The sequence below is a fragment of the Ananas comosus genome, linkage group 16 (assembly GCF_001540865.1).
Source record: "Ananas comosus cultivar F153 linkage group 16, ASM154086v1, whole genome shotgun sequence".
Lineage (NCBI taxonomy): Eukaryota > Viridiplantae > Streptophyta > Magnoliopsida > Poales > Bromeliaceae > Ananas > Ananas comosus.
In genome coordinates this window covers 7,534,864-7,559,395 of record NC_033636.1, presented here as the reverse complement: position 1 = coordinate 7,559,395, position 24,532 = coordinate 7,534,864, and the positions used below count along the sequence as shown (strand labels likewise).

General features: G+C 36.6%; 1 protein-coding gene and 1 pseudogene across 1 annotated transcript; one reads left to right on the top strand and one right to left on the bottom strand.

The window, feature by feature from the left end:
- On the top strand, nt 112–9,840 carry LOC109722147. Its single transcript, XM_020250041.1, has 6 exons — nt 112–1,600; nt 2,590–2,730; nt 2,814–4,560; nt 6,297–6,526; nt 6,818–7,665; nt 8,314–9,840. The coding sequence occupies exons 1-6, from the start codon at nt 278–280 to the stop codon at nt 9,440–9,442; spliced, it is 5,418 nt and encodes a 1,805-aa protein (XP_020105630.1). The 5' UTR covers nt 112–277; the 3' UTR covers nt 9,443–9,840.
- Nucleotides 10,918–15,108, bottom strand: LOC109722453 (annotated as a pseudogene).

Genomic DNA, 24,532 nt, shown 5'->3' with positions numbered 1-24,532 from the left:
GACTCAATTATTTTGCACCGTCCATATAACAGGTTATTTTATTAAAAAAAGCAAAAAAGAAAAAGACTCCGCATAAAAGAGTCGCAGGCGTTCCCCCAAAACAATAAAAACTCAACCGAGAGCGCCTCGAAACTTTTCCTCTCCCCGACGAATTAGAACCCTCTCTCTATTCGCTCTTCTTCTTCTTCGTCTCTATTCGCTCTTCTTCTCTATCTCTAGGGCATTTCGTCGTCAACCTCTTCTCCGTTCCCCTCTCGATCTCGCTCCCTCCATCGCCATGCCCACCTCCGCCGATAAGGCGGCGGCGGCGGCGCCGGGGAGGGGCGGCGCGAAGCGACGGAGGGGACGGCCCCCGGGGTCGCGCGCGCGGAAGAGGCAGAAGCGGCTCGACGCGATCCGCGACAACCCCGCCCTCCGCCCCGCTTCTCCGCAGCCCCCGCAGCGCGGGGACGACGACGAGGACGACGAAGAACCCGGCGCCCTCCGCCGCAGCTGCCGCGTGCGCCGAGCTCCCGTCGTGCTCGATTCGTCGCCGGTGCCCTCGCACCGGAGGAGGAAGCCCCAGCGCGGGGAGTCCCCTAATCGAATTGGTACCGGTGGGAGTAGGAAGAGGAAGAGGAGGAAGAAGAAGAAGAAGACGACGACGCTGAGCTCTGGTAACGGGGAGGATGCTGCTGCTTCCGCTGTTCGGGGAATTGAGGCTTCTGTGGTGGAGAACGAGGAATGGCGATCGAGGTTGCGGTCTAGGGCTAAGTTAAAGGGGAGAAAGTGGGTTAGAGAACGGCGTTTCAGGCAACCTAAAGGGGTTTTGAGCAAAGGAAAGGAGACAGGACACAGGAGGAAGGGAAAGAAGGTGGTTTCGACTGTCGAGGTATCTGAGGATGGTGAAGAAGCCGCCGATAGTGAAGAAGCTGCCGAAGAAACCGATAATTTAACTTGGAACGATCATGAAGATGGTGGGGAGAAAGCCTCGGAGGTTGAAGTGAGCAGGGATGAGTGCAGTTTGCAAGTTGGGAGCGAATCGGACGGAGAGGTGAATAGAGAGGAATCCAATTTGCAAGTTGGAAGCGAAGCAAACAGAGAACCGGAAACAGCTGAACCAGCTTGTGAGGCGAAGGATGAGGATGTTATCGAGAATTCAGCTGAAAAAGAGGAACTTGATCAGCCGCTTGCTGAAGATACTTCGATTCCTGCTCAGGAATTAGAAAATGCTGGCTCTGGAGAACATGCGGTGGCTCAATCTGGCGAAAACCTTGATAGCAGGGCTCTAGAGAGCGAGGACGCTTTAAAGGAAGGTAGTGCGAGATCACCTGTTTCCGATGGTAAGCTTGCACAGATGGATGTGAAAGAAGGGCGGAGGTGCGGGTTGTGCGGGGGAGGGACTGATGGGAGACCGCCGAAGATACTGGTTCAGGAGGCTGCTGAGAGTGATCATGAGGCATATGAAGGATCATTAGCTTCTGAGGAGCCCAACTATGATGTATGGGACGGATTTGGAGATGACCCTGGATGGCTTGGTAGGATTTTGGGTCCTATACATGACCGTTTTGGCATCGCTCGGGTTTGGGTCCATCAGAATTGTGCTGTTTGGAGTCCAGAGGTATGCTGTGTTTCTTGATTTTATTCGTGAAACTTTGATGCCTCATGTTCACTTGTTAACTGGCAATAACATATTTACTAGCCACTGCTCTTTCTATTAGTATACTGCTTACTAGCTAACGTAACATGTATATCTTTATTGTCTTCTTTATTTTATTAAATCTCGCTGTTCAGGGATGAACCTATCAATGCCATTAAAATTTTTGTGCTAGCTGCTGAGTTTCTGCGAGCCAAACTGTCAAATAAACTCTTAATATTTTTTAGAACGGTTAGTGAAAGAACTGTATGTCTAGCCGGTAACTGTTCATGGTCTGTTTGTTTGATCATAGTCCATATTTAGCCATTCATATCATATTTTTTATTTGTTTAGTTCGCCTGCATTAGGAGATGCATTGGACTCTCAGTTAGTGCAATTCCAAAAGTGATATCACATGTGCTACAGTATGGAAAAAGGGTAGCTCGCTTCAGCATTCACGCTGCTAGCAGACATTAATACCCTATGACCTGCTTTTGTTCTTTATTTTCCATTTCTTTTGATTATGAAGTCAGATTTACGTGTACTACATTATTCTCTTTATTTTGTTTTGCTTGGAGGGAAAGTGAAGTTTAACAAGGTTTATTTAGCACAACATATAGTATAACTGTGAAAGATTTATAACTTATGAAGCGTGAATTTTGCTTCACATTCCTAACCTAGAGTGCAATTTGAAAAGCTCATAATAGCTGGCTGTGCTTGAGAGCCTAGCTGGCTCTAAAGCATGTATTCCCTGGCTTGTTAGATTTATTTATTTATTGATTTTTCTGCATCAATACTTCAGGCCACAGAAAATGTATTTGATAATCTGTTATGTCGTTTATTTCTAGTAACTACTTTGTGTTGTAATTTTAGCTTGTTATGTCGTTGCCTATAGTTGAATAGAATCCGTATGGTAGAATGATCTTTGTTTCATAAACAGAGATCTGACGCATAGTTATGCTCTCACATTTCAGGTTTACTTTGCTGGTTTGGGATGCCTAAAAAATGTTAGAGCTGCACTTTGCAGGGGAAGAGCATTAAAATGTAGCCGCTGTGGTAGACCTGGAGCAACTATTGGTTGTCGTGTGGATCGTTGCCCCAAAACCTACCATTTGGTAATACAGTTAAAATAATTAGCAGTCATTTGTTTCCAATGCTCTTTCTGAACCCCTCCTTATTCAGCCTTTATTTGTTGCAGCCTTGTAGCCGAGCAGAGGGTTGTGTTTTTGATCATCGCAAGTTTCTTATTGCTTGCAGTGATCATCAGCATCACTTCCAACCGCAAGGTGATTTGTATGCTCAACTTATCAGGAAGAGGAAAGCTAAGAAGTTGAAGCTGGATATGAGAAAGCTCTCGCATGAGGCATCAAGAAAGGATTTGGAGGCAGAAGAGAAGTGGTTAGAGAACTGTGGAGAGGACGAAGAGTTCTTAAAACGGGAAGGCAGGAGGCTCCACCGAGATCTCTTGAGAATCGCACCTGTCTATATTGGAGGTTCTTCTGAAAGCGAAAAACCATACCAGGGCTGGGAATCTGTTGCTGGACTTCAAAATGTCATTCAATGCATGAAAGAGGTGGTTATTTTACCTCTTCTTTATCCCGACTTATTTTGTTCTTTGGGCCTTACACCTCCAAGAGGCGTTCTGTTGCATGGGTATCCTGGCACTGGGAAGACACTAGTTGTGCGGGCCCTAATTGGAGCGTGCTCTCGTGGGGATAAAAAAATAGCATATTTTGCTCGAAAAGGTGCTGATTGTTTAGGAAAATATGTTGGTGATGCCGAGCGACAGCTGAGACTTCTTTTCCAAGTGGCCGAGAGATCTCAACCGTCGATCATTTTTTTTGACGAGATAGACGGTTTAGCTCCATGTCGATCTAGGCAACAAGACCAAACACACAATTCTGTTGTCTCGACTTTACTTTCCTTACTTGATGGTTTGAAATCACGAGGCTCAGTTATAGTTATTGGAGCTACAAATCGTCCTGACGCTGTTGATCCTGCTCTTAGGCGGCCGGGGAGATTTGATCGTGAGATATATTTTCCTCTGCCTGCTTTGAGTGATAGATCTGCTATTCTTTCACTGCACACTAAAAGTTGGCCAAATCCTTTGTCGGGTTCTCTTTTGTCATTTATAGCGAATCAAACTGCTGGTTATGCTGGTGCGGATCTCCAAGCGATTTGCACTCAAGCAGCGATGAATGCTTTGAAGAGAAATTGTGCATTGCAGGAGCTTTTATCTTCTGCTGAAAAAGGCAGTGGTGAAAAGGGTACACTTCCTTCTCTTCCATCGTTCGCTGTAGAGGAAAGGGATTGGTTGGCAGCTCTCATGGCAGCTCCTCCACCATGTTCTCGAAGAGAAGCAGGAATGGCTGCGAGTGATGTAGTCTCTTGGCCTCTTGGTTCTCATCTCCTTCCATGCCTTCTAGAGCCATTGGTGTACCTTTTCCTCTCAATTAATATGGACGAAAGGATCTGGTTGCCATCTTCCCTTCTCAAGGCATCAACTTCAGTTAAGGGCATCATCTTCTCAGCTTTGGTACAGAGAAGTGTCCCTGTTGCACTTTGGTATTCTCATCTTCATTCTTTAATTCAACAATCTGATGTTGCAAATGAGATAGAAAGAATTCTTTCTCTATATGGTCTGGTAACTAGTCAATCAGGACCTGATTGTACATACATGCAGAATGAGGATGATGATGGCAACCAGGAAAATTTTGATACCTTCAGATCGAAACCTTCTGGTTCTTGTATGCAAGGCAAACAATTCAAGAAGTCATCAGGGTTTCGAGCTTTGATTGCTGGAACACCCAGATCAGGCCATCAGCATCTAGCTTGTTGCCTTCTTCATGGCTTTATGGGCCAGGTTGAAATTCAGAAGGTTAATCTTGCTACTATGTCACAGGAAGGAAATGGGGATATTATCCGTGGATTAACACAAATTCTGCGTATGTCTTTTACACCTTCATCTTTCAGTGATATATGTATGATAAATATAGAGAAACTAATGTGTTGGATTGTATATGAACATATATTAACCGTTATCATGCACATGCAATTCTTTTATAATTTTTAATTTTACTATTGGAAGGTTCCCTAAAGCCTAAGGTAAAGGACATTAGAATAGATAATTTTGTCTTTATATACTTGTTGACCACATCTAGAATAACTGCCCAATAATCTCACATCGGATAGAAAAGGAATTACAATTGGGTAGATAAGAATCATGGACTGTAATAATAATAATTGGGTTTAAGCATTTTAAGCTTGTGGTTTTGGCCCAATAAGTTATTAGTGCTAGTGGGTCTAGTTGTTATATTTGGTATTAGAGCCAAATATTAGCCAAAAGTGTGAAAGCTAAGTGCTATGCGGGACAAAGTACTACATCATGGGTTTAGTGGGAGCCACCTCTAGGATTTCACATTGTCTGGTAATTCCGTTCTATATGTGTGATGGGGTTTGGGCCTGACAAAGGCATCAGGGTATAAACTGAGGGAGTCTGTAACGCTCTAGTAGTCCCACATCGGATAGAAAAGGGATTACGATTGTGTTTATAAGGATCATGGACCTTAGTAATAATAACTGGGCTTAAGCATTTTGGATCGATGGTCTGGGCCCAACCAGTTATTAGTGCTAGTGGGTCGGGTCGTTACATCTAGCTATTGAGATTATTATTTGCACCAATCAATTAATTGGAAATATCTGCAAGTTCACTATGGAACATGTGAGTGCTGGAAATCTCTATTTCTACACATATATTATTGGTATCAGCCTGTCAAGGCTGGTAGCATTTGGCTAGTTGTATGTTTTTACTTCTTTAAGTTAGCATTCCTTTCTGCCAATTTGGCCCATATTAACTTGTACAGCGCATACTAAACTGGACTAGACTAGCATAATATATGTCTAGTACAAGAGATTCATGGTAAGTTCAATATTGAAGGGGTGGAAAATTTTGCCTTGTATTAGAGTCGTTAAAAGTTGTTATATTCATCACTATTGGAACGTGACATTCATAATGTCAATGTTACTTGCTGGCAATATAGCATATGGTTGCACAATATATGAAACCAGGATATGCTTAAACAATAAATGTTTTCTTCTAGACATCTTTGACATTCAGGAAACATAGCTTCCAGTGTTCTGTATATTTTTTAAATAAAATACGAATCTAAGATTGAAAAGTTCATGCTTGTACTTCTCAGGGTGGTGGTGTTGCGCGCAGGCACAGGAAAATATGGATCCGTTGGTTAAGGCGAAAGGTTTAGCAAGAAGTTACAATAATAAGCGGAAATTGCATAACAAAATATTCAGCAATGAGATAAATCTCCTGCAACGTTGAAAAATTTATAGTTTAGACTCGGAGTTAGACTGTAACTTAAATTTTGTGGTAGTCATAGCTAACTTGCACTTTTGTAACATTATTTTGAAAAGGCGGGATATTTTTCTGAGCTCTCTGTACTGTGTGTTAGGTAGACAGAAGAGGGTGTGCTAGTTGTACATTTGTGTGAGCAAGCATTGGTGGTATGAGGAATTTGCAATGTGTACATACTTTAGTTTCTTTGTTTGATTGCTTACTGCTTCTCCCATTGTAAATGCTCGAGATTATACATTCTGTAAAATTTTCTTTATTTGCTTCTGGTTATTGATAATAATAATAATGGCTAGTGGATGCTTTTTATGACAGTGAAGTGCCTAACTGTTGGAAGATGTATCATCTACATGCCAAGAATAGATTTATGGGCTATTGATGAAATCCATGAAATGGAGGCTAAGCATACTGAGATTCATCCAGAGACCGGCAAGTCATCCTCAGTTAGTGGAGACAATGATCGAAGAAAATATTCTTCGGAAGCTTGGAATTCTTTTGTCGAGCAGATCGATTCTTCATGTGCATCTGAATCTATAATTGTACTGGTATGGCTAAGATGAAACATGTTCATTATTTAGTACTGCAGTTATCCCTAGCTATCCTTTTACAATTTGATAGATATAATGTTTTTGAGGAACTACCATAGATATGTGTTGTTAAATGTAAAATTTTCAGGTGCTATCAGTTTCAACCTTGGAACTGTAGTTGGTAGCATCAATCATATAAAATAGCTATGGTGGTTATTTTCTGATAGATTAAGCCATTTATGCTTGCTTTGTGATTTTAATCAGTACTTAATTAGCTTGCTTACATTTATCTCATTCTACTATGTACAGGCCACCTGTGAATTGCAATTTCATGACCTTCCTATTGGAATAAGGCAGTTCTTCAGCACTAATGTGTTAAATCGATCCAACTCTCGTCCTCCAGAACATACAATACCAAGGTTTTCTGTTGTTATAGATGGAAATTTCAACCATGAGCAGGTGATCGGTTCATGTGCTCTGAAACTAGCGAAGGATCTAGTTCAGCATTATGTTCACTTGGTACATTGCATAACTCATGAGAGCACTTATGATAAGCAGAAAGCAGTTTCACATAATATGGAAATCACAGTAAATGAAAAGGAAAACATGGAGAATAGACAATCTACTCCAGCAATAGACACACCAGTAAATATTGAGCATGGCCATAAAGAGTCAGTTCCAGGGAATCTTCACAATAAAGTTATGAAGGGAAACTTAACATTGGCAATTGCTACATTTGGCTATCAGATTTTGAGATATCCACATTTTTCTGAGCTTTGCTGGGTCACCTCAAAACTAAAGGAAGGCCCATTCACAGATATAAATGGGCCTTGGAAGGGTTGGCCATTTAATTCCTGTATAATACATACAAGTAACTCACCTGAGAAGGTACTGACGGAAGTAAATGACAACCTCAAATGCAAGGAAAAATCTGGTACAGTGAGAGGTTTAGTGGCTGTGGGGCTATTGGCTTATAGGGGTGTCTATACATCAGTTGCAGAAGTGTCTTTTGAAGTAAGAAAGGTCTTGGAACTCTTGGTTGGACAAATTCGTGCTAAAATTTTGGACAAGAAAGACATATACCGTTACTTCCATATTCTTTCTCAAGTAGCTTATCTTGAGGATATTGTAAACAACTGGGCTTATACATTCCGGAGGTAAATCTGTTCGGCCTGCATTGCAAAATTCACAATTTCCATTTGTATTTTTAACCATGAGTCTTTGACATATCATATATTTTGCGTTGTTCTTGACATTTTTTTATAGCAACATATAATCTTCTCTAGTAATCCAATCAATCATTATCTTTGTATAAGTTGCCTTGATTTATATGACAAGTCCTGTTGTTGAAGCATGCAAAATAGTGAACCTGATCTTGTTTTGGTGTCTCTTGGCCTTTCCTTCATGATATGCCATCAGTTGTTAAATCATATCTAAATTAGTAAATTGCATTGAGAATTTTTTTTTTTCTTTTTTCTTTCTACTAATTTTCATGCATTCATCTTTTTCTTTCCTCCCTAGAATTGTCCTCGACTTTTTGATCTTGTTAATATTTTTGCTTAGCTATAGTATGGTTGGTTAGAAAACCATCATTACTTAGTCAATTATCTTCAGTTTAAGGAGCAACTTCAGACATTTCATCCGTTTTGGGACTTTCTAATTTTTATACTGGTATCGTATGTATGTATTTTCTTCTTCGATGTTCTTTTTCATTCTTTTTTTTCAATGTATATATATTGTTTCTTAAATTTCCTAAATATTATTCCGAGTGTTGATTTAATTTGTTCTTTGGTTTTCTTCTACAGTTTCCAAGCTGATAACCAGACAACAGCATCAAATGCTAAGCAAGAGGTTAGTGATCAATGGGGCAGCCATATCACTGATAAAATTCCAAGCATGCATGATACTCCTAATGTAATCCCTAGTGAGGTACAAGAGGTCTCGAACCAACAAAGTCCTCACAAATTTACAACAACTAACGGGAGCTATCCCTCTTCTGACCATGCTTTACCTACTATTGATGCAAGCGCCGTACAATTCGAGGGGCCTTTTCAGCAGGTTACTTGTAACTTGCTTCCAAATTCCGTCTCGTCTCCTGCCACAATGAGTAACGGAGATAATAGTCCAAGAACTCAAAGGAGGACAGAGATTACGGAAAATTCCAATTGTTTGCAAACTGTGGAAACTCATCTTCTTCACACAGATGAAGTAGGCAATTTAGGCAATGCAGCTATCCAGGCTAACTCTTGCTCTACTGAAGCCTGTGACCAGTGTAATGGTTTGGATAATGATCTTTCTCCAAAGAACGTTGAATTTGGTCCTGATGAATTAGGTAATGTTGCTGACCAATCGCACGGTAACAGAGAACATGTTGTGGTTTTCTCTAGGGAGTCATGTCTCTACAACTGTTGCTGCGAATGCCTGCATGGTCTCTATATGTTGGTTCGTGATATCCTATCGAATTCCTTGAGGACGAATGGTCAATACTCAACAATTGACGATGTCCATGGCATTCTCATGTCATGTTCCTTGAATCTTTTAACGGCAATTAGAAAATGTTATGCCTCTCAAGGTAGCTTTGATTATCAAGAATCTTTTGAAAGAAAGCGAAAGCATCAAATTTCAGAATGTTGTTCTTGTCACAAGATCTCTGATAGGCAGCCTGAGAAAGTAACATCTCAGACTAGAACTTCAAACATTATGAAGGTCCTGCCAAGAGAATGCACCTGCCCTCACAAAACCAACTTAGGCACTGGAACAATAATTAAAGAGAAAAATCCTCTAGTAGAACTAGTATTAAGTTTTCACGTCAGAGATGGGGTATTAGTGCCTTCAAACCTTCATAAGGATGATGAAGTTCATTGCAGGTTCGAAAGACTTTGTGTTTGTTCGATATTAGAGATGATATTTATGGTCACCCGGCCGTTGAGTTGATACCATGCGGTCAGTCTTTTGTGGAGAATGTGATGGTATTATCTGTTGCCGCAAAGTTGTCCTCTGAGGTTGTCTTCTCGGATTTTGAGCTTCTCTCCATTTTGCTAGCAACTGGCGCACAGAAGACTAATCAAGTTCTTGTGCCCTTCGAGCGGCGCGCTAATCTGTAAGTATTGAGACATAGCTATTGACATATCCATTTTTGTGAAATCGTTGTACACCATAGTTGTCATCATTTCCTGTAGCTTGAATTTTTGGTCAATTAACCAAAGTATGTGAAGATTGGATAGTCTTGACAAGTACATATTTCTACTTTTAGCGAAAGCAGAATTCACACTCATGTTTGTGAAACACTCTATCAAAGATGATTGCCATTGAAAGGATTCCGAAATTTGCTATCTTTAAAGGGTTTTACTAGCGTAACCTGAGCCAAACTGGTTGGTACAGTTGTAAGTAAACTAGTGTTTTTTTTTTTTTTTAATTTTGAAATTGCTTAGTAAAACTTTGGAAAAGTGGGGACATGGCTATTATTTGCCGACTTTAAAGGGTTCATCAAGGTGTCAAGAACTTGCAGGAGGTTTAAAAAACCAACTTAAATAATCGTTGATTGGGTGCTAGTTAGATAATTAACTTAACCGATAACGGCTCATAATTGGTCAAAGAAGCAGGCTTGGTTTAAATGCAACTAGTCTCTAGCATCCCGATGGAGATCAAAATGATTGGACTCGTTATCCGGTGTTGTTGGTGGAGGAAACTAAGAACGGGTATGTTTAACAGTAAGGGGATTCAAATAGCTACTGAAGCACTCATGGAAGAGTCTTAGTCTTAGAGTAATTATTTTTACAGTACTACAAAATAGTCGCTAAATTGTTGACCGATCGATAGAATGGTAAGTTCGTAGATAAAAGGCATAGCCGGTCTAAGTATCAAGATTGGTTTTGCTTTGATTTAAACATGCTGAAATAGGTCTCCAACATCTTTATTAGGAATTTAAAGTTCTTTGTAGGAAGATTGCTTATAGTCGCCAAGTAGGGATGTGAAAATCTAGAGAAAGGAGAATCTGCACCATTGATTTCGACACAGTGAACCCTACATTTTAGGAATGCTTTAACTACTACACATCTCAAGGTTTTATTTTGTGTAGATTTTTTGATATCCGTGGAAGCAAGAAAACGCAAGAAAAAAAAAAAAGAAGTCTAAATTACGCATTTGGTCTGCTCGTGACACTTTGATGTTTAAATTTTAATTTGTTGCAATTGTTGGTTGAAACTTTTTAAATTGCTGCAATTAAGTTTCACAATCCAATTAAGTTGACTAAGTGATATGTAGTTTATGTGACAATAATGTTGCAATGTTGTAGTCGATAATATTATAGTGTGGAACTCAATTGCCATATTTCAGAAAGTTTGAGTTAAATATTACACCGAATTTGAGAATCAAAATGTCACCGTCTCATAATTTGAGGACCCAAAGTGTGAATTGGTAAAATAAAATAAGTAGCCTCCTGGACTTCCGAAACAAAACATAGTATGATGCCGCAAGAAAGAAACAGTATTTGCTATTAAAAACATATGCCACTCTATAACTAGTAAATGTTTCTTTCCTGTCAACAAAACATGTTGGTCGTTGAGGGAAAATTCAATACACTGCTGAACGAATGAGCAAGTCGACAGATCGATCGTTCTTCATGCTCTTTACAACGAATGATGAGAGATCGACGGCTCTTTACAACGAATGATGAGAGATCGACGGCTCATGTATATTCGTAAGAGCTTTCACTATTTCGTCCATCGTCGGTCGCTTGCTTCTTTCTTCTTCGAGACAGGATACTGCTATTCTCACCATCTCTGCCGCCTGATCGTAATCGAATTGCCTGCGCAACTCACCGTCCACTATAGTCGTGATCATCGATTTCTCTTCCCGGCCCAACAACCTCTGCTTCACTTCCCTAACGAAGCTCCTTAGTTCCCTCTCTTCCCCGTTCTCTCCGACCCAACTCGATATCCTACTTCCGGTCACGACCTCTAATAGCACAACCCCGAAGCTGTACACATCGACTTTTCCGGTGATGGGGAGATTCAGTGCCCATTCGGGAGCCATGTACCCCGTCGTCCCCCGCATTTTCGATAAGTTGAGACCCGACCCGTCTCTCTTCGACAGCTTCGCGAGCCCGAAATCTGCAATCTTGGGCTTGAAATCTCGGTTCAGCAGTATGTTCTCGGGCTTAATGTCACAGTGGATGATCCACTCGAGGCACTCGTGGTGTAGATAGGCCAATCCCCGCGCCGTCCCTAAAGCAATTTTAAACCTCTGGTTCCAACTAAGTGTTCGGCCGCTGCCACTGCTACTGCTGCTTCCGAATAAGTACTTGTCCAACGACTCGTTGTCTATGAACTCGTAGACCAAAAGCCGGTGCCGGCCTTCGGAGCAGAACCCCCAGAGCCTAACCAAGTTCATGTGGTTGATCCACCCGATCACGCTCACCTCTGCCCAGAATTCCTCTTCGCCCTGCGATACATCCGTCAGTTACTTCACCGCCACCACTCTTTTGTCTTCGAGAACTCCCCTGTACACCGCGCCCGCCCCGCCCCTCCCTAACTCTTCTTTAAACTTCCCGGTCGCTTCTTTCAGCTCGTGGTACGTAAACCTCCGGAACTGGCTCGATATCATCTTATATCCTTCCTGCACAGATCTCGACGTATCGTGCTTTCGGAAAAGGAACCACCACCCGGTTACGAAAAACAAAAGTTCGAGAGCAGCAGCCGCCATAGCAAACACGTAGAGGTACGCCCACTTTGTGCTGTCCCTGTTCTTTCCGTACATACTAGCAGATCCCACCTCAACTTCCGCACTAGCGTTCCCGCACCTGAGCACGGAACGAATCGTCGATTCAGACGCTTCAACAGTTCTCGGTACTTTCAAATAGAAGTTTCCGGGAAAGCTCGGTGACGTGTAGCCGTTGAAAAGCGCGATCTTGGGATAGCAAACTCCGGTCCCCGTGAGCCGGTATCCGAAGCCGAGGCACGAGCAGCTCCGCGCGCAGATCTGCCTGCAATCGTCGAACGAGATGGACGAGTTGTACCCGAAGTCGAACCCGTAGAAGTCGGTCTGCGGGAGCTCGACGAAGTGAAACTGCTGCTGCGATTTTTGGCGCGCTTGGCAGCTCAAATTGAACGTGGGCCTGCACCCTCGGTTCCAATCCCGCGCGTCGCTCATCTCGTGGCCCGGGGGGCAGGCGCACGTGACCGCACGTGAGTACGTGCAGATCCCGTTGGGCCCGCAGAGCCCGTGGACGTTGCAGCGCTCGGCGATCGCGACCCACGTGACGTTCCAGCAACGGCCCGTCTCGTTCAAGCTGTAGATTCGGAGGTTCCCGTCGTAGTCGACGGTGAGGCGGCGGCGTTTCGTTAACGGGCCGGAGTCGGCGGTGGCGATGCCGAGTCCGTCGCTGGAGTTGAACCGGCCGGTCCGGTCGAGGACGGCGAGCCGGGTGCTGTTGTAGTCGGTGCGACCGTTTTGGAAGACGGTGTTGTCGGGGTCGGGCCAGTAGATGCTGGAGATGTTGGGCCCGTTGTAGATGAGCCGGAGCACGTTGTCGTTGTCGAAGTATAAGCTGTAGTACCCGGACCGGAACGCGCCGGGGCTGAAACGGGAGACGAGGCGTTTCCCCTTGGTGAGCGCCTGCGTCGGGAGCAGAGTGTCGGTCGGGTAGTCGAAGCTCCGCCACACCGTCCGTCCCGACCCGTCTCGCAGCACCAGGTTTCCCGTGTCGAGGAGCTCCATGACGGTGGCGGCGGAAGTGGCGGCGCGGCCAATCACCATGGCGGCGGCGGCAGTGCCTGGTGAAAGATTTTGATCAACTGATACAAAGCTTTATATATAGAGTACTTCTCATGTCCGTTTGTTTGTTGATTTATATTTTGCAGTGTTTTTCTCGTTAGGCAAGGAACCCTTTAGCTAGCTTTCCGTTGGTATGCTTAGAGGATCATAATCTTTTGTAGAAATTTGTGATTTTACAAAGTTCTAATAATATGTGAGCTAAACTTACAATGATTCATTTAGATTTGTAGTTATAATTAATAGAATAGTATTTTATACCTTGATAATCTAATTCGTATGAATTTGTTCATTTATCATTTTTAACCTACAAATCACTAGCAGTCAAACAAACAAGACCTATATATACAATGGAAAAGTTTTAACGGATTTGTAAAAATTATATTTTAATAGACTATTTAGGATAGGTGCGCAATTAATGTGATATTTTGTACGAAAATAAATAAAATATCTTCATCATAATTTTTTTGTTGTACGTAATATAATTTTACCGCAACCGCAATCCTAAAGAGAGGCATAATATGAATATACCAAAACACTATTTTTAGCATGCCAAACAACAATGTTTTCAATTAATAATATAGCGTTGATTATATATATCATTAGTCCTTAATTTATATTAGAAATCTTTTTGAGTCCGATGTTTCATTACTATAAATCATTTGAAAGAAATTGACTATTTATTTTTAATTATATTATTGCTTTAATCAAGATTTTAAGTAAAATTCTTTCTTTTTAATTAGTTTTGATTTTAAGTTAAGAGTTTTTCTCAATATATAATTTATTGAAATGTGAAATAAGTTTTTTTTACTTTAAAAACTATCAAAAAAATAATATTTTTAGAATTTAAATTCAATAGAATTAAAGGTAAATTATACCAAGCCGGCCCCCATCTCTAACTTTTTTTCATTCATATCCTTCAGTTTTTTATTTTGTTTGAATTGAATTAGTGCACTTAGTTAAGAATCTTTATATATTTAATAGTTTCATTAGCTATCACTCGCTAATTATTATAATTTAATTTGTTAAAAAGTATGACTAAAATTACTAAACAAATTTAACTAAGAAAATAATTTCAAAGTTGATGATGTGATGTCCATTAAGGAAGATGAAGTTTAGGTAGCAATAAACGCTAGTTGGTGCTTTCATCATTGTCGCGTACATCGAAAAACATTTATGTGTTATTACAACTTTGTTGTTTGTCGACAATCGGTATCAGAGCAAGTACCAGTTTCGGTGGCGGCGGCGGCGGCGGCAGTGCTGTCCCAGACGACGGAGCCGTCGACGTCGGTGAGCACAAGGTGGCCATCGTGTCCGAAGGTGAGCCTCGAGCCGCGGCCGTTCACTGGGAAGTCGCGGTTCGCGGCCCAGACCGCAGTTTTGTCGGCGGAGCCGGCGAACCAGATGGCGAAGCAGTAGGCGTTCTCGCCGACGGAGTAGAACCCCGCGGCGAAGGCGGAGTCCGGGGAAGTGAGAATGGGCTCTCCTTCGTTCCCTTCTATTGAAAAGGATGCGCCTTTGTAGATAGTACTGGATTGAGAAGCTGAGGAGGAGGAGAAGGGTGGTAGTGATAAGAGGGAGAGAGATAGTAGAGAGAGAACAAATTGGTGTTTCATTGATATGTTAAGGAGAATGGTAGACAGAGAGAGAGAGAGAGAGAGAGAGGAGTTGGGTATGTATGGATCTCATAAGAGTGAGGAGATGTTTTTGTGAAACTACTCTAATAGCTTCAAGTAGATCTACGCCAGGGAAATTAGTAATGTGTCAGGAGAAATTAGTATAAGAAGCCGTGGATACACTTCTTGATAATGGGATCCGCGGGCAACCAATGAGGGATGGTCATNATAGTGAAACTACTCTAATAGCTTCAAGTAGATCTACGCCAGGGAAATTAGTAATGTGTCAGGAGAAATTAGTATAAGAAGCCGTGGATACACTTCTTGATAATGGGATCCGCGGGCAACCAATGAGGGATGGTCATTATAAAGTTTACAAGTCATTTTCGGATGTAATTGAAGGTAAAGAGGGAAGATTTCGTGAGACTCTGCTTGGTAAACAGGTCGATAGTTTGATAATTGGTTTATATGAATCCTGTGTGGTTGAGACCAAAAATGAAAATAATATTGCCAGAGATTGACAAGGTAACATTTCCACTTCTTCATCAAAAGATGAGTCCCTTTTGAAGCCAGAATTGCTTTTCCTTGATAGCTAACAGTATTTAAACATTTTTATATTTTTGTATTTAACACTCTCCCTCATGTCTGGATTCGAGATTTTTTAGTCGGTCCATAATATGGACTTGAATTAAATAGGAGGAAATTAATATGTTAGAAGCCTGACGTGACTCGAACTCATTACCTCCTACTCTAATATCATGTGAAATAATCGTTGTATTCTAAAAGTTTAAGCTATTAGAGAACGGTGTTTAAACATTTTTATATTTAATAGTTTTTTGTTTATAATGATCCCTAAAATATAGGGTATAAATAAAAAAAGCTTTCCTGACGAGCTCCTGTCTTAATTAAAGAAATATATTATATTTATTAAACCTTCATTTTTAATGTATCTTTAATTTTTTTTAATCTTATATTATCCTTATTTTGAGCATTTATTAGAAAAATTTTTAATTTCCAGAAAAGTATATTTGAGAAGAGGTATTTTTAAAAAGTAAATACAAAAGTAGTATGGATATGCCAGCATTTTTATTTTTTTAGCATAAAATGATGCGGTTACTATGAAAAAAAAAATGATATAAATGTCACATATAATGAAAAAGTGCAATAGATAGAAAGAATATCTTATTTGTATTTGATAAAAAATAATTTTGTTATGTAAATCATAATCAAGCAGTTAAAAAAGAATACATATCTCCAGTACCATCAAAATATGGAGATGTACCTCTCAATATTTTTGCCCCATTACTTTTTAGCCTATAGAATTAATTAGATAGTTCTTAATTCCAAACAATCTATAAAGAACCTCGCAAAAGCGCTGTATATATAAGCATTAATATAAAGTTTTATACACCTCTTATAAAATTCAAATTTGTTGTTGTTGTGTTGGTGTTGATTACATATGTGAACCAATTAGTTTACACTGTCGAATTATCAATACATAACCTTTGAGGGTAATCATAATAGCAATTACAAAAACGATAATTATTTTAGGCCCGTCTCATGAGTTAAATAGAAATAGTTGAAATATTAGCAAATCCATTTATATGTTGTTAATATTACGTGTATAAATTAATCAAAATATAGTGAGCTATAAGATTCATAATAGTGGTATACTAAAAATACTAGTAGTAGTCAAAATTAAATAATGAACCACGTAGTTTGAATATTAGGGAGGGATACATAAATTCCATACGAGGTCAACTAATTCACCTACCATTCTGTTAATAATAGTACGTGGTTTGTGTCCTATCAAGTAATTATCAACGTCGGTATTTTTAAAGTTAATCTAAAATATTTAAAGTAGTTGAAAATTAAATTTTATAATTTTTAGCAATAAACTTATCTTATAACTTACACAAGAATATAAAGTATTTTCTTATTTAATGGTGTTAAATAATTTACTTTAGTCAGAAAATATTTGTGGTACCTGCATCATGATTACTAATATCGATTTAAATCTTATTTGTACTATATATAAAAACACGTATTTTAAATTTAAATCTGTTCACATATTCACTTTAAATTTCTATCGGTCTACATCCTCTTGTTGTGGCTCTTATCTGTCACATCTTAATTAAAAGATTAAAACGTAGAAATTAAAAGATTGATTAATTGGGTAGGTCGGTAGTGCCGGATTCCGAACGTTTGCTCTCTCAGCCACAATTCACTATGGCTCCGTTTGGTTGCGGGGATAAGCGGGGATAACGAAAGTTATCCCCGCTATTCTGCCAAACGGAATGAAAATTGGCCGGGATATTTTATCCCGGTCAAACCTTGCTATTCCCGGTTATCCCGGGATAGCAAGGAATTTGTTATTCCACCATTTCGGTGGAATAGCACTATTCCAATGCTTAATTTCAAACTTAATTAAAATTATAAATTGAATTAAAACTAAAGTATATAAATATAATATATTATATATTATAATACATTATTTTTATTATAAAATTATTAATTATACTATATTAATACATATTATTTATATTTAAATATTATAATAAAATTTATAATAAATTATATTTAAGTATTATAATAAATTCTTTTTATTAAATTTAAGTTTAAGTAGAATTTTTTAAAAAATCTATAAANGCTTCTATAAAAGATAAAAGTTTTCGCGTACGAAACAGTTTTCAAAAGATTTTTCGTGAACTTCTGTTTAAATATCGAATGTAAAACTACGGTGTGAATGATGAATGTATGAATGTATAGCTATCTGTATATTCATTTGATTGTGGTTGTATACTGTTTGTACTTTTGTACTTGTGTGACGCCGTGCAAGTACAGGGGAGACTCTGTCCGTGTGAACAGTGGATTCCCTGTATTTGTGGCGGATCTGGCATACTCTGGGGTCAGGTTTTCAAAAAAAAAAAAATTCAAACGCTTTTCCGCTGTGTTTCAAACAAAAAGGGGACCCCGGGGCGTGACAATTTCGCAACTAATAATTTTAAATAATTAATTATTTGCCAATACGAAATTTGAGTTTGACCATTTTTTTCGCAACTAACCATTTCAAATAATTCGCAACAGATTATTGCGTATTTCGCAACCAATAATTTTAAATAATTAATTAAACTAATAATTTCAAATAATTCGTAACCAAATATCCATAAGTTTGACACGTGGCAAGTATAGAAAGCCACGTGTCAGCTTCTCACATTGAGTTCATTAAGTGTTCTACTTTTATATATAGTAATAGATGTTTAGCTCTTTTAAGAGTTTTTTTTTCCGTTTGCTTTTAATTTTTTTTTCTTTGAAAATTATCCATCATCAATTTATATGTCATCAATAAAAAATCTGATTTAAAAGGTTTGCTCCGAAATATAATTTTATTGTAGATATTCGAGTTGATGTTTTCTTTTATTTCAGTTTTTTTTTAAAACCCATTTTTTAGTAGAAACAAAAAAAATTTAGGCAAGCAAGCAATCGTGAATATAAAATATTGAGCTTTTTGTGAAACAATCGTTGTACTCTAAAAGCTTAAGCTGTTAGAAAACGGTGTTTAAACATTTTTATATTTAACATTCCCCCTCACGTCTGGGCTCGAGACTTTTTAATCGGCCCATGATGTGGGCTTTGAATTAAATGGGAGGAAATTAATATGCTAAGAGCCTGACGTGACTCGAACTCAGGACCTCCTGCTCTGATACCATGTGATATTTAACACTTTTTAAAGATTTTTTTTTTCCCCATCAATTTATACATCCTCAACTAAAATCCGATTCAAAGAGGTTAATTTTGCCCATGACCGGGCCCTCAACTTTTTTCTCTATAATCACTTAATCAATTTACCTATTTGGAAATGATCCCTCAACTTTTATTAAAAAATATTGAGACTTTTTAGTAACCTCCTTTATTTATTCTATTTTATATTTTTATATGAAACTGATATGAGACTCTAAAATTGCTGATAAAAAGATTTTCCTTAAATTAAAGGCTAAATTACAGAAAATTCTCATGTCAAAAACTAAGTTTTCACCTTCCCTCCCTGTCATTTAAAAACCTACACTTTACTCCCTTGTAAAATTAAAAATGTTCACAAGGGGAACGGTGTGAATTGTGATGACAAAATGATCTTTTTGCCCCTCACCATTTTGCCCCTCACCATATTCACAGGATAGAAGACTGAGGGCATTTTTGGCATAAAAAAATATATAATAATATTTTATAAACGGAACGGATTACTAACGGTAAAGGATGAAGTAAATAATTTTCATTTTATAAGTGGGTAAAGTGTAGGTTTTAAATGACAAAAATAGAAAGTGAAAAATCGGGTTTTGACAGAGGAGTTTTATGTATTTAGTCTAAATTAAAAGTGTTGCTATAAGTAATTTAGAAGGTACCCTAAAATGTTACTAGCTAATGATATTGCAAGACTCCGGCTATGTGTGTTTGTAAAAGCACCAAGCGCTAGGTGCTTGTAAATTTTTTACCGTTAGATCTACGTTTTTGATCATTTTCATCTATTAGATTATACTATTCAACCAACCATCCACTCAACCCTACGGAGCCCACATCATTATAACCGCATATCCCTTAATCCAAGAATCGAAAACATACAACCACCAATGACTCTGTACTTTTAAAAGCATAGAAATTCAATTCATATTGCAATGTCATTATTATATTTTAAGTGTTTAGTTACTGAACTCTAAAAGTCCTAAGTACCATCATTATGCACTGAACCCTAAATCCTAACCCTTCAATATGTGGATCTTATTTTTTGCTTTCCATTGATAGGGAAGTTTAACACAGCAGTGAATGGATTTATTCTATTTCCTTCTTTTTCATTAGTTGCATATTTTTGATTTATTATGATAAAATTTGGATCGTATGTCGCCACTTTTATTTAGCCTTACTCTTTCTAGATAAAAATGAGAAAAATAAATTTTTTTTTCCATCATAGATGTTACAGAAATACTAGTTTATGTGGAAAAGGCAGAGTTTATAAAATGACATGACAATAATTATTCAGAAGAGAAATTATAATTATGAATAGGTCGTATGTTATTGTTTCCCTTTTCAACACATATTTATAAAATGTTTACAAATATTCTTAAAAATTACTTTCAAAAATTATTTTTATCTTGATTTAATTATGAAGTCGTTGGTTCGCCAAACTAACAATATGGAATAATTGGTAATAATTTGGAACGACATGTGGAAAAAGGTAACAATATGGAATAATTGGTAACAATTTGGAACGACATGCGGAAAAAAGCGGTACAAAATCATAGCTAGATAATTTGGATTCAGCAAAAATTAGGTACTGATAAAATTTGTCTTTTAATTTTTAAATTCGTTGAAAAATACAGCTAAAAAACGAATTCGACAATTATTCGGATACGTGATTTATACGGATATTATACGCTCATCAATTAAAAATTTGGGATAAAAAATTCGACTATATAATAAATATATAATAATTAAATACTATATATATTATTATTATATTTTTTATATATAGATTAAATATATTTAAAATTATAATAAACATATATTAATAATATATAAGAGTTATATATTTAAAAATATTAATAATTACAAATTTATAAATAAAATATTATAATAATCTATACTTTTTTTTCTACATTAAAGGAGAGTTAGATCAACTCAAAGTGGATAGGAGTGACACGTGTCCTCTCAGCTCTCCTCTTCTTTTAAAAATTTGATTGCACCCGGTCTACACAAATATAACATACACAAACTCTATTTTTTTAATTTAAAATTAAAATATAATTTAATGGATATATTTACACTATATAATAATTTTTGTACAAAATATTATAGGCGTTAAGTTCCAACAATATGACTTATCAAATATAGTGTTTAACATATAAATATACACCCGGTGGCATGAAATAATTTCTTCCAACAACTTCTCATTTATTAAAATTTTGCCTACACCCCGGTCTATAATATATTACATACACTAACCTTAATTTTTAATGATTAATATATTAAATTCAAATATAATTTTATAAATGCGATTTATACTATATAAAATGTCGCCTATATAAAAATTATCAGAGTTAGATTTTTATATCAAATATTTAAAATAAAGTGTTGTAAATTTACTTATACAGCTTGGTGGCACCAAATAGCTATCATTATTTTATGTAGATAAAATATATAGATAGCCCCTCAACTATAATTTTTTGAATTGAGTATATATACGAAAATTTTAATATTTTTATACTTTCAAATTTTAAGTTATAAATATCAAATTTTATATTTTATATTTTAAATTCTGAATTTCAATTTTAACTCATAATATTTATTTCTAAATTATAAACTTCAATTTTAAATTTTAAAATTTTAATCTCTAAACTCTATAAAATTAATTAATTAATTTACTATATTTAAGGAGGGTTTTGTGGGAACAAAGGGTGACACGTGTCCCCCAAACCCTCCTTACTCGCTCTTTCCCTCTATATAATATAATAAAAATATATATATACGAATTTTTAAATTTTAACTACATTCAATTTTAAAGTTATAAATTCAAATTTTATATTTATATTTTTAATTCTAAATTTTAATTTTAACTCATAATATTTATTTCCAATTTTAAAGTTCAAATTTTAAAATTTTAAATCTCTAACTCTATGAAATTAATTACTTAATTTATTCATAATTAATTAAAATATATTATATTTAATTAATTTTATTAATAATATGCCGTAATAAATTGCATAATAAAATCAAACCTAATAGATGCATTTAAATCACGTAAATATCGTTATATAAAAAATACAAAATTTAAATTTCAGGACTAAAATTTAGAAATATAGTGTAATATGTATATATATATTAATTAAGTTTATTAAACAAGTTCTCTCTACAATTTTATTTTTCTTCTACTTATTAATTTTAAAAATTATTTGATAAATTTATCTCAAATCCTTTCATATAAATTTTTATAAAATAATTGTTGTATAAATTTCTTTTAGCATATACCAATTTTTAATGATTTTGTTTAAATAGATTTACTATTAAAATTATTTTTATCTAAGCTTTTATTTAAGTAATAATTAGACTTATAAAACAATATAAGAATATTAAAAAATAAAATTTATTTATAAAATATTTTTATATCACGTAGCATCGCGCGGGTATTTCACTAGTAATAATGAGAGGGAGGTCCACCGTGGACTCCCTCTTATCCGGTCATGAGGCCGACCGCGCGCACCTTCTGCTCCCGCTCGCGGCAACCCGTGCCATTTCCATCATAATTTTGTTTTTCGCAGTGGCTGCAGACGGACGCTCGGGCGAGACGGATTCCGTCGCGTGGCCTCTCTGTCCGGCGCCGGCCAGGCGGCGGAGGACGACGACGACGACGACGACAAGGACGAGTTCGGTGACGAGAGGTGGCGACTCGTGGGCCGTTTTTTTTAAGCAAATCATTCACGAATCACGGAATAATTCGCTAATGTTATTTTGACGAAAAAAAACGGTGTTTTTTTCGAATTTTTTAAAAAAATATAGCGACGACTGCTCGTTTCTTCAAAAATTCCGCGAATAATTGCAAATTAACTAACTATACAAATAAACTTATAAGAATACAGTATTAATATACACTATAAGGAAAATACTCAATTATAAGACGCTTTTTAGGCGATACTTGGAGGAAGCGTCCCCAAGCATTCCTACAAATTAATAAATACTAACGCTTCAAAAAAACGGCGTCATATGAATTTCTATTGTATCAAACCAATTTATTAATAATATACTTTCTATTATTTTTTAATTTTTCAACACTTTATTAAATAATATACCTAATCTCTAAAAAACACTTAATTAAAATGTTTAGATTTTAAAAAATTGGACTTATAAGTATAGGAATATTTTTCGATGCATAGCATAAGCGTCGGTAATAACGTGAGACTTTTCATTTGTCGACACTTTGATCGACGCTTCAATATAACGCTAGATATATTGTATGCTTTTAAGTATTGTTAAATATTAAATTAAATGTTATTTTTTTATAGTGTTAGCTATTTGTTTAAAATTTAAAATTTTTATTATTCAACGATTTGCTTGTCAAGAGCTTAGCAATAAGGATACTAGCATTATAATCCACAAATTGCTAAAGTTGAGGAAATAAGAACGAGGCACGTATCAATTGTTTACCAAATAATAATTACCCAATAATATAATTCCTAAAAAAATTCCATTTATTAATATATTGCAGTCTTATTTTAAATCAGCATTGATGAATAATAGTGATATTATCCCTAATGTAGAAAAGAATGATATCCAGTTTGTGAACTTGATTCATAATTATATTTTTTGTGTTTGCGATATATTGACTTTAAATAAGTATAGATTAGACTTTCTTACACTATTTCGATTTACTATTTACAATCTTAAAGATTATTGATAATAATCTTTTATTTACACACGTCTCTTTTTTAATATTATAACATCATGATTTGAAAAATTTTTAGATAAATATTTTGCAAATATCGAAATTGTGCCTAACATCATGAATATAACTAATTAAAATCTCCATCAATTATTTGTGACGGTACCGTAATTGCACCTACATAATAAACGTATATGAATGTGTGTGTGATAGTGGTGTGTAAATAAAATCTCCACAATAAATTAATCTAGGTTTTTATAAAAATCATTCGATTTTGAATGCTTATTTTATGGCCATTTAATTTATTCACTGGGACAATAATTTTTAAAAATTACTAAAATATGATTCTCGCTATTTAAGCTTTCATTTAAAGTACAGATCGTTGATTAAGTCTTATTATCAAAACGACTTAAATGTTTGGAAATTTTAATCATTCTAGAGTGTTTGACTATAAAGAGAAAAAAAAACTTGCCCACCTCCCGGGAAAGAATAAATAGAGACCAATTATAAAAATTGATGGAGGAGAGAGAGAGAAAAACTTTGTCAATATCCTAAGTGGGAGTGGACCGCAACTAAGAAATATTATCAATGAAATTATTAAAAATAAAATAAAATTGGTTGATTAAATTAGTTTCATATAAACAAAACGTCACATGAAATAAAAAAAAAAAAATGAAGAGAACATTATTGAATGGCAATTTGAGTAAAGAGTTTAGAGTTCACTTAGGAATATTAATAGAATATAATAAAATGTACATCATTAAAATATAATGTTGGTGTAAATATTCAAAAATAGAGGTTAGCCTAGCAAAATAATTTAAAAATATCAACGAGTCGATCAAGCGAGGCCCGGATATCTCGGCTCTTCTTTAAAAAGATTCAAGCCCTCTGTAGTTGGCAAAGCCTTTTGAACCGATGCAGCAGGACTCGATTTTGTCCCCTCCAGCGATACAACGGTCGAGCCTCGTCGTGTGAGCTTCACCAACTTGCACAAGTAATGAGTGCACCAAAGCTCCACCAAAGAAACACCTTCTTTGACCTTCTCTCTCTCAAGTAGATTAGAGATTGTAGTTTTCTTTTTTTATGTTATGTTGAAAGTGCAATAGAGAAGCCCTCTATATATAGTGTCAAAGTATAGGTTACGATAGTATTAAACCATAGGTTATATGTAGCTATAGGAGTTTACGAAAGCATAGTTAGTTTCTCAAATCA

Bases quoted from the DNA above. Each gene is read 5' to 3' on its own strand.
- LOC109722147 (XM_020250041.1), top strand. From the start codon at position 278: ATGCCCACCTCCGCCGATAAGGCGGCGGCGGCGGCGCCGGGGAGGGGC. The intron at 2,731-2,813 runs GTAATACAGTTA...TATTTGTTGCAG, and splicing joins GCCCCAAAACCTACCATTTG to CCTTGTAGCCGAGCAGAGGG. The intron at 7,666-8,313 runs GTAAATCTGTTC...TTTCTTCTACAG, and splicing joins TGGGCTTATACATTCCGGAG to TTTCCAAGCTGATAACCAGA.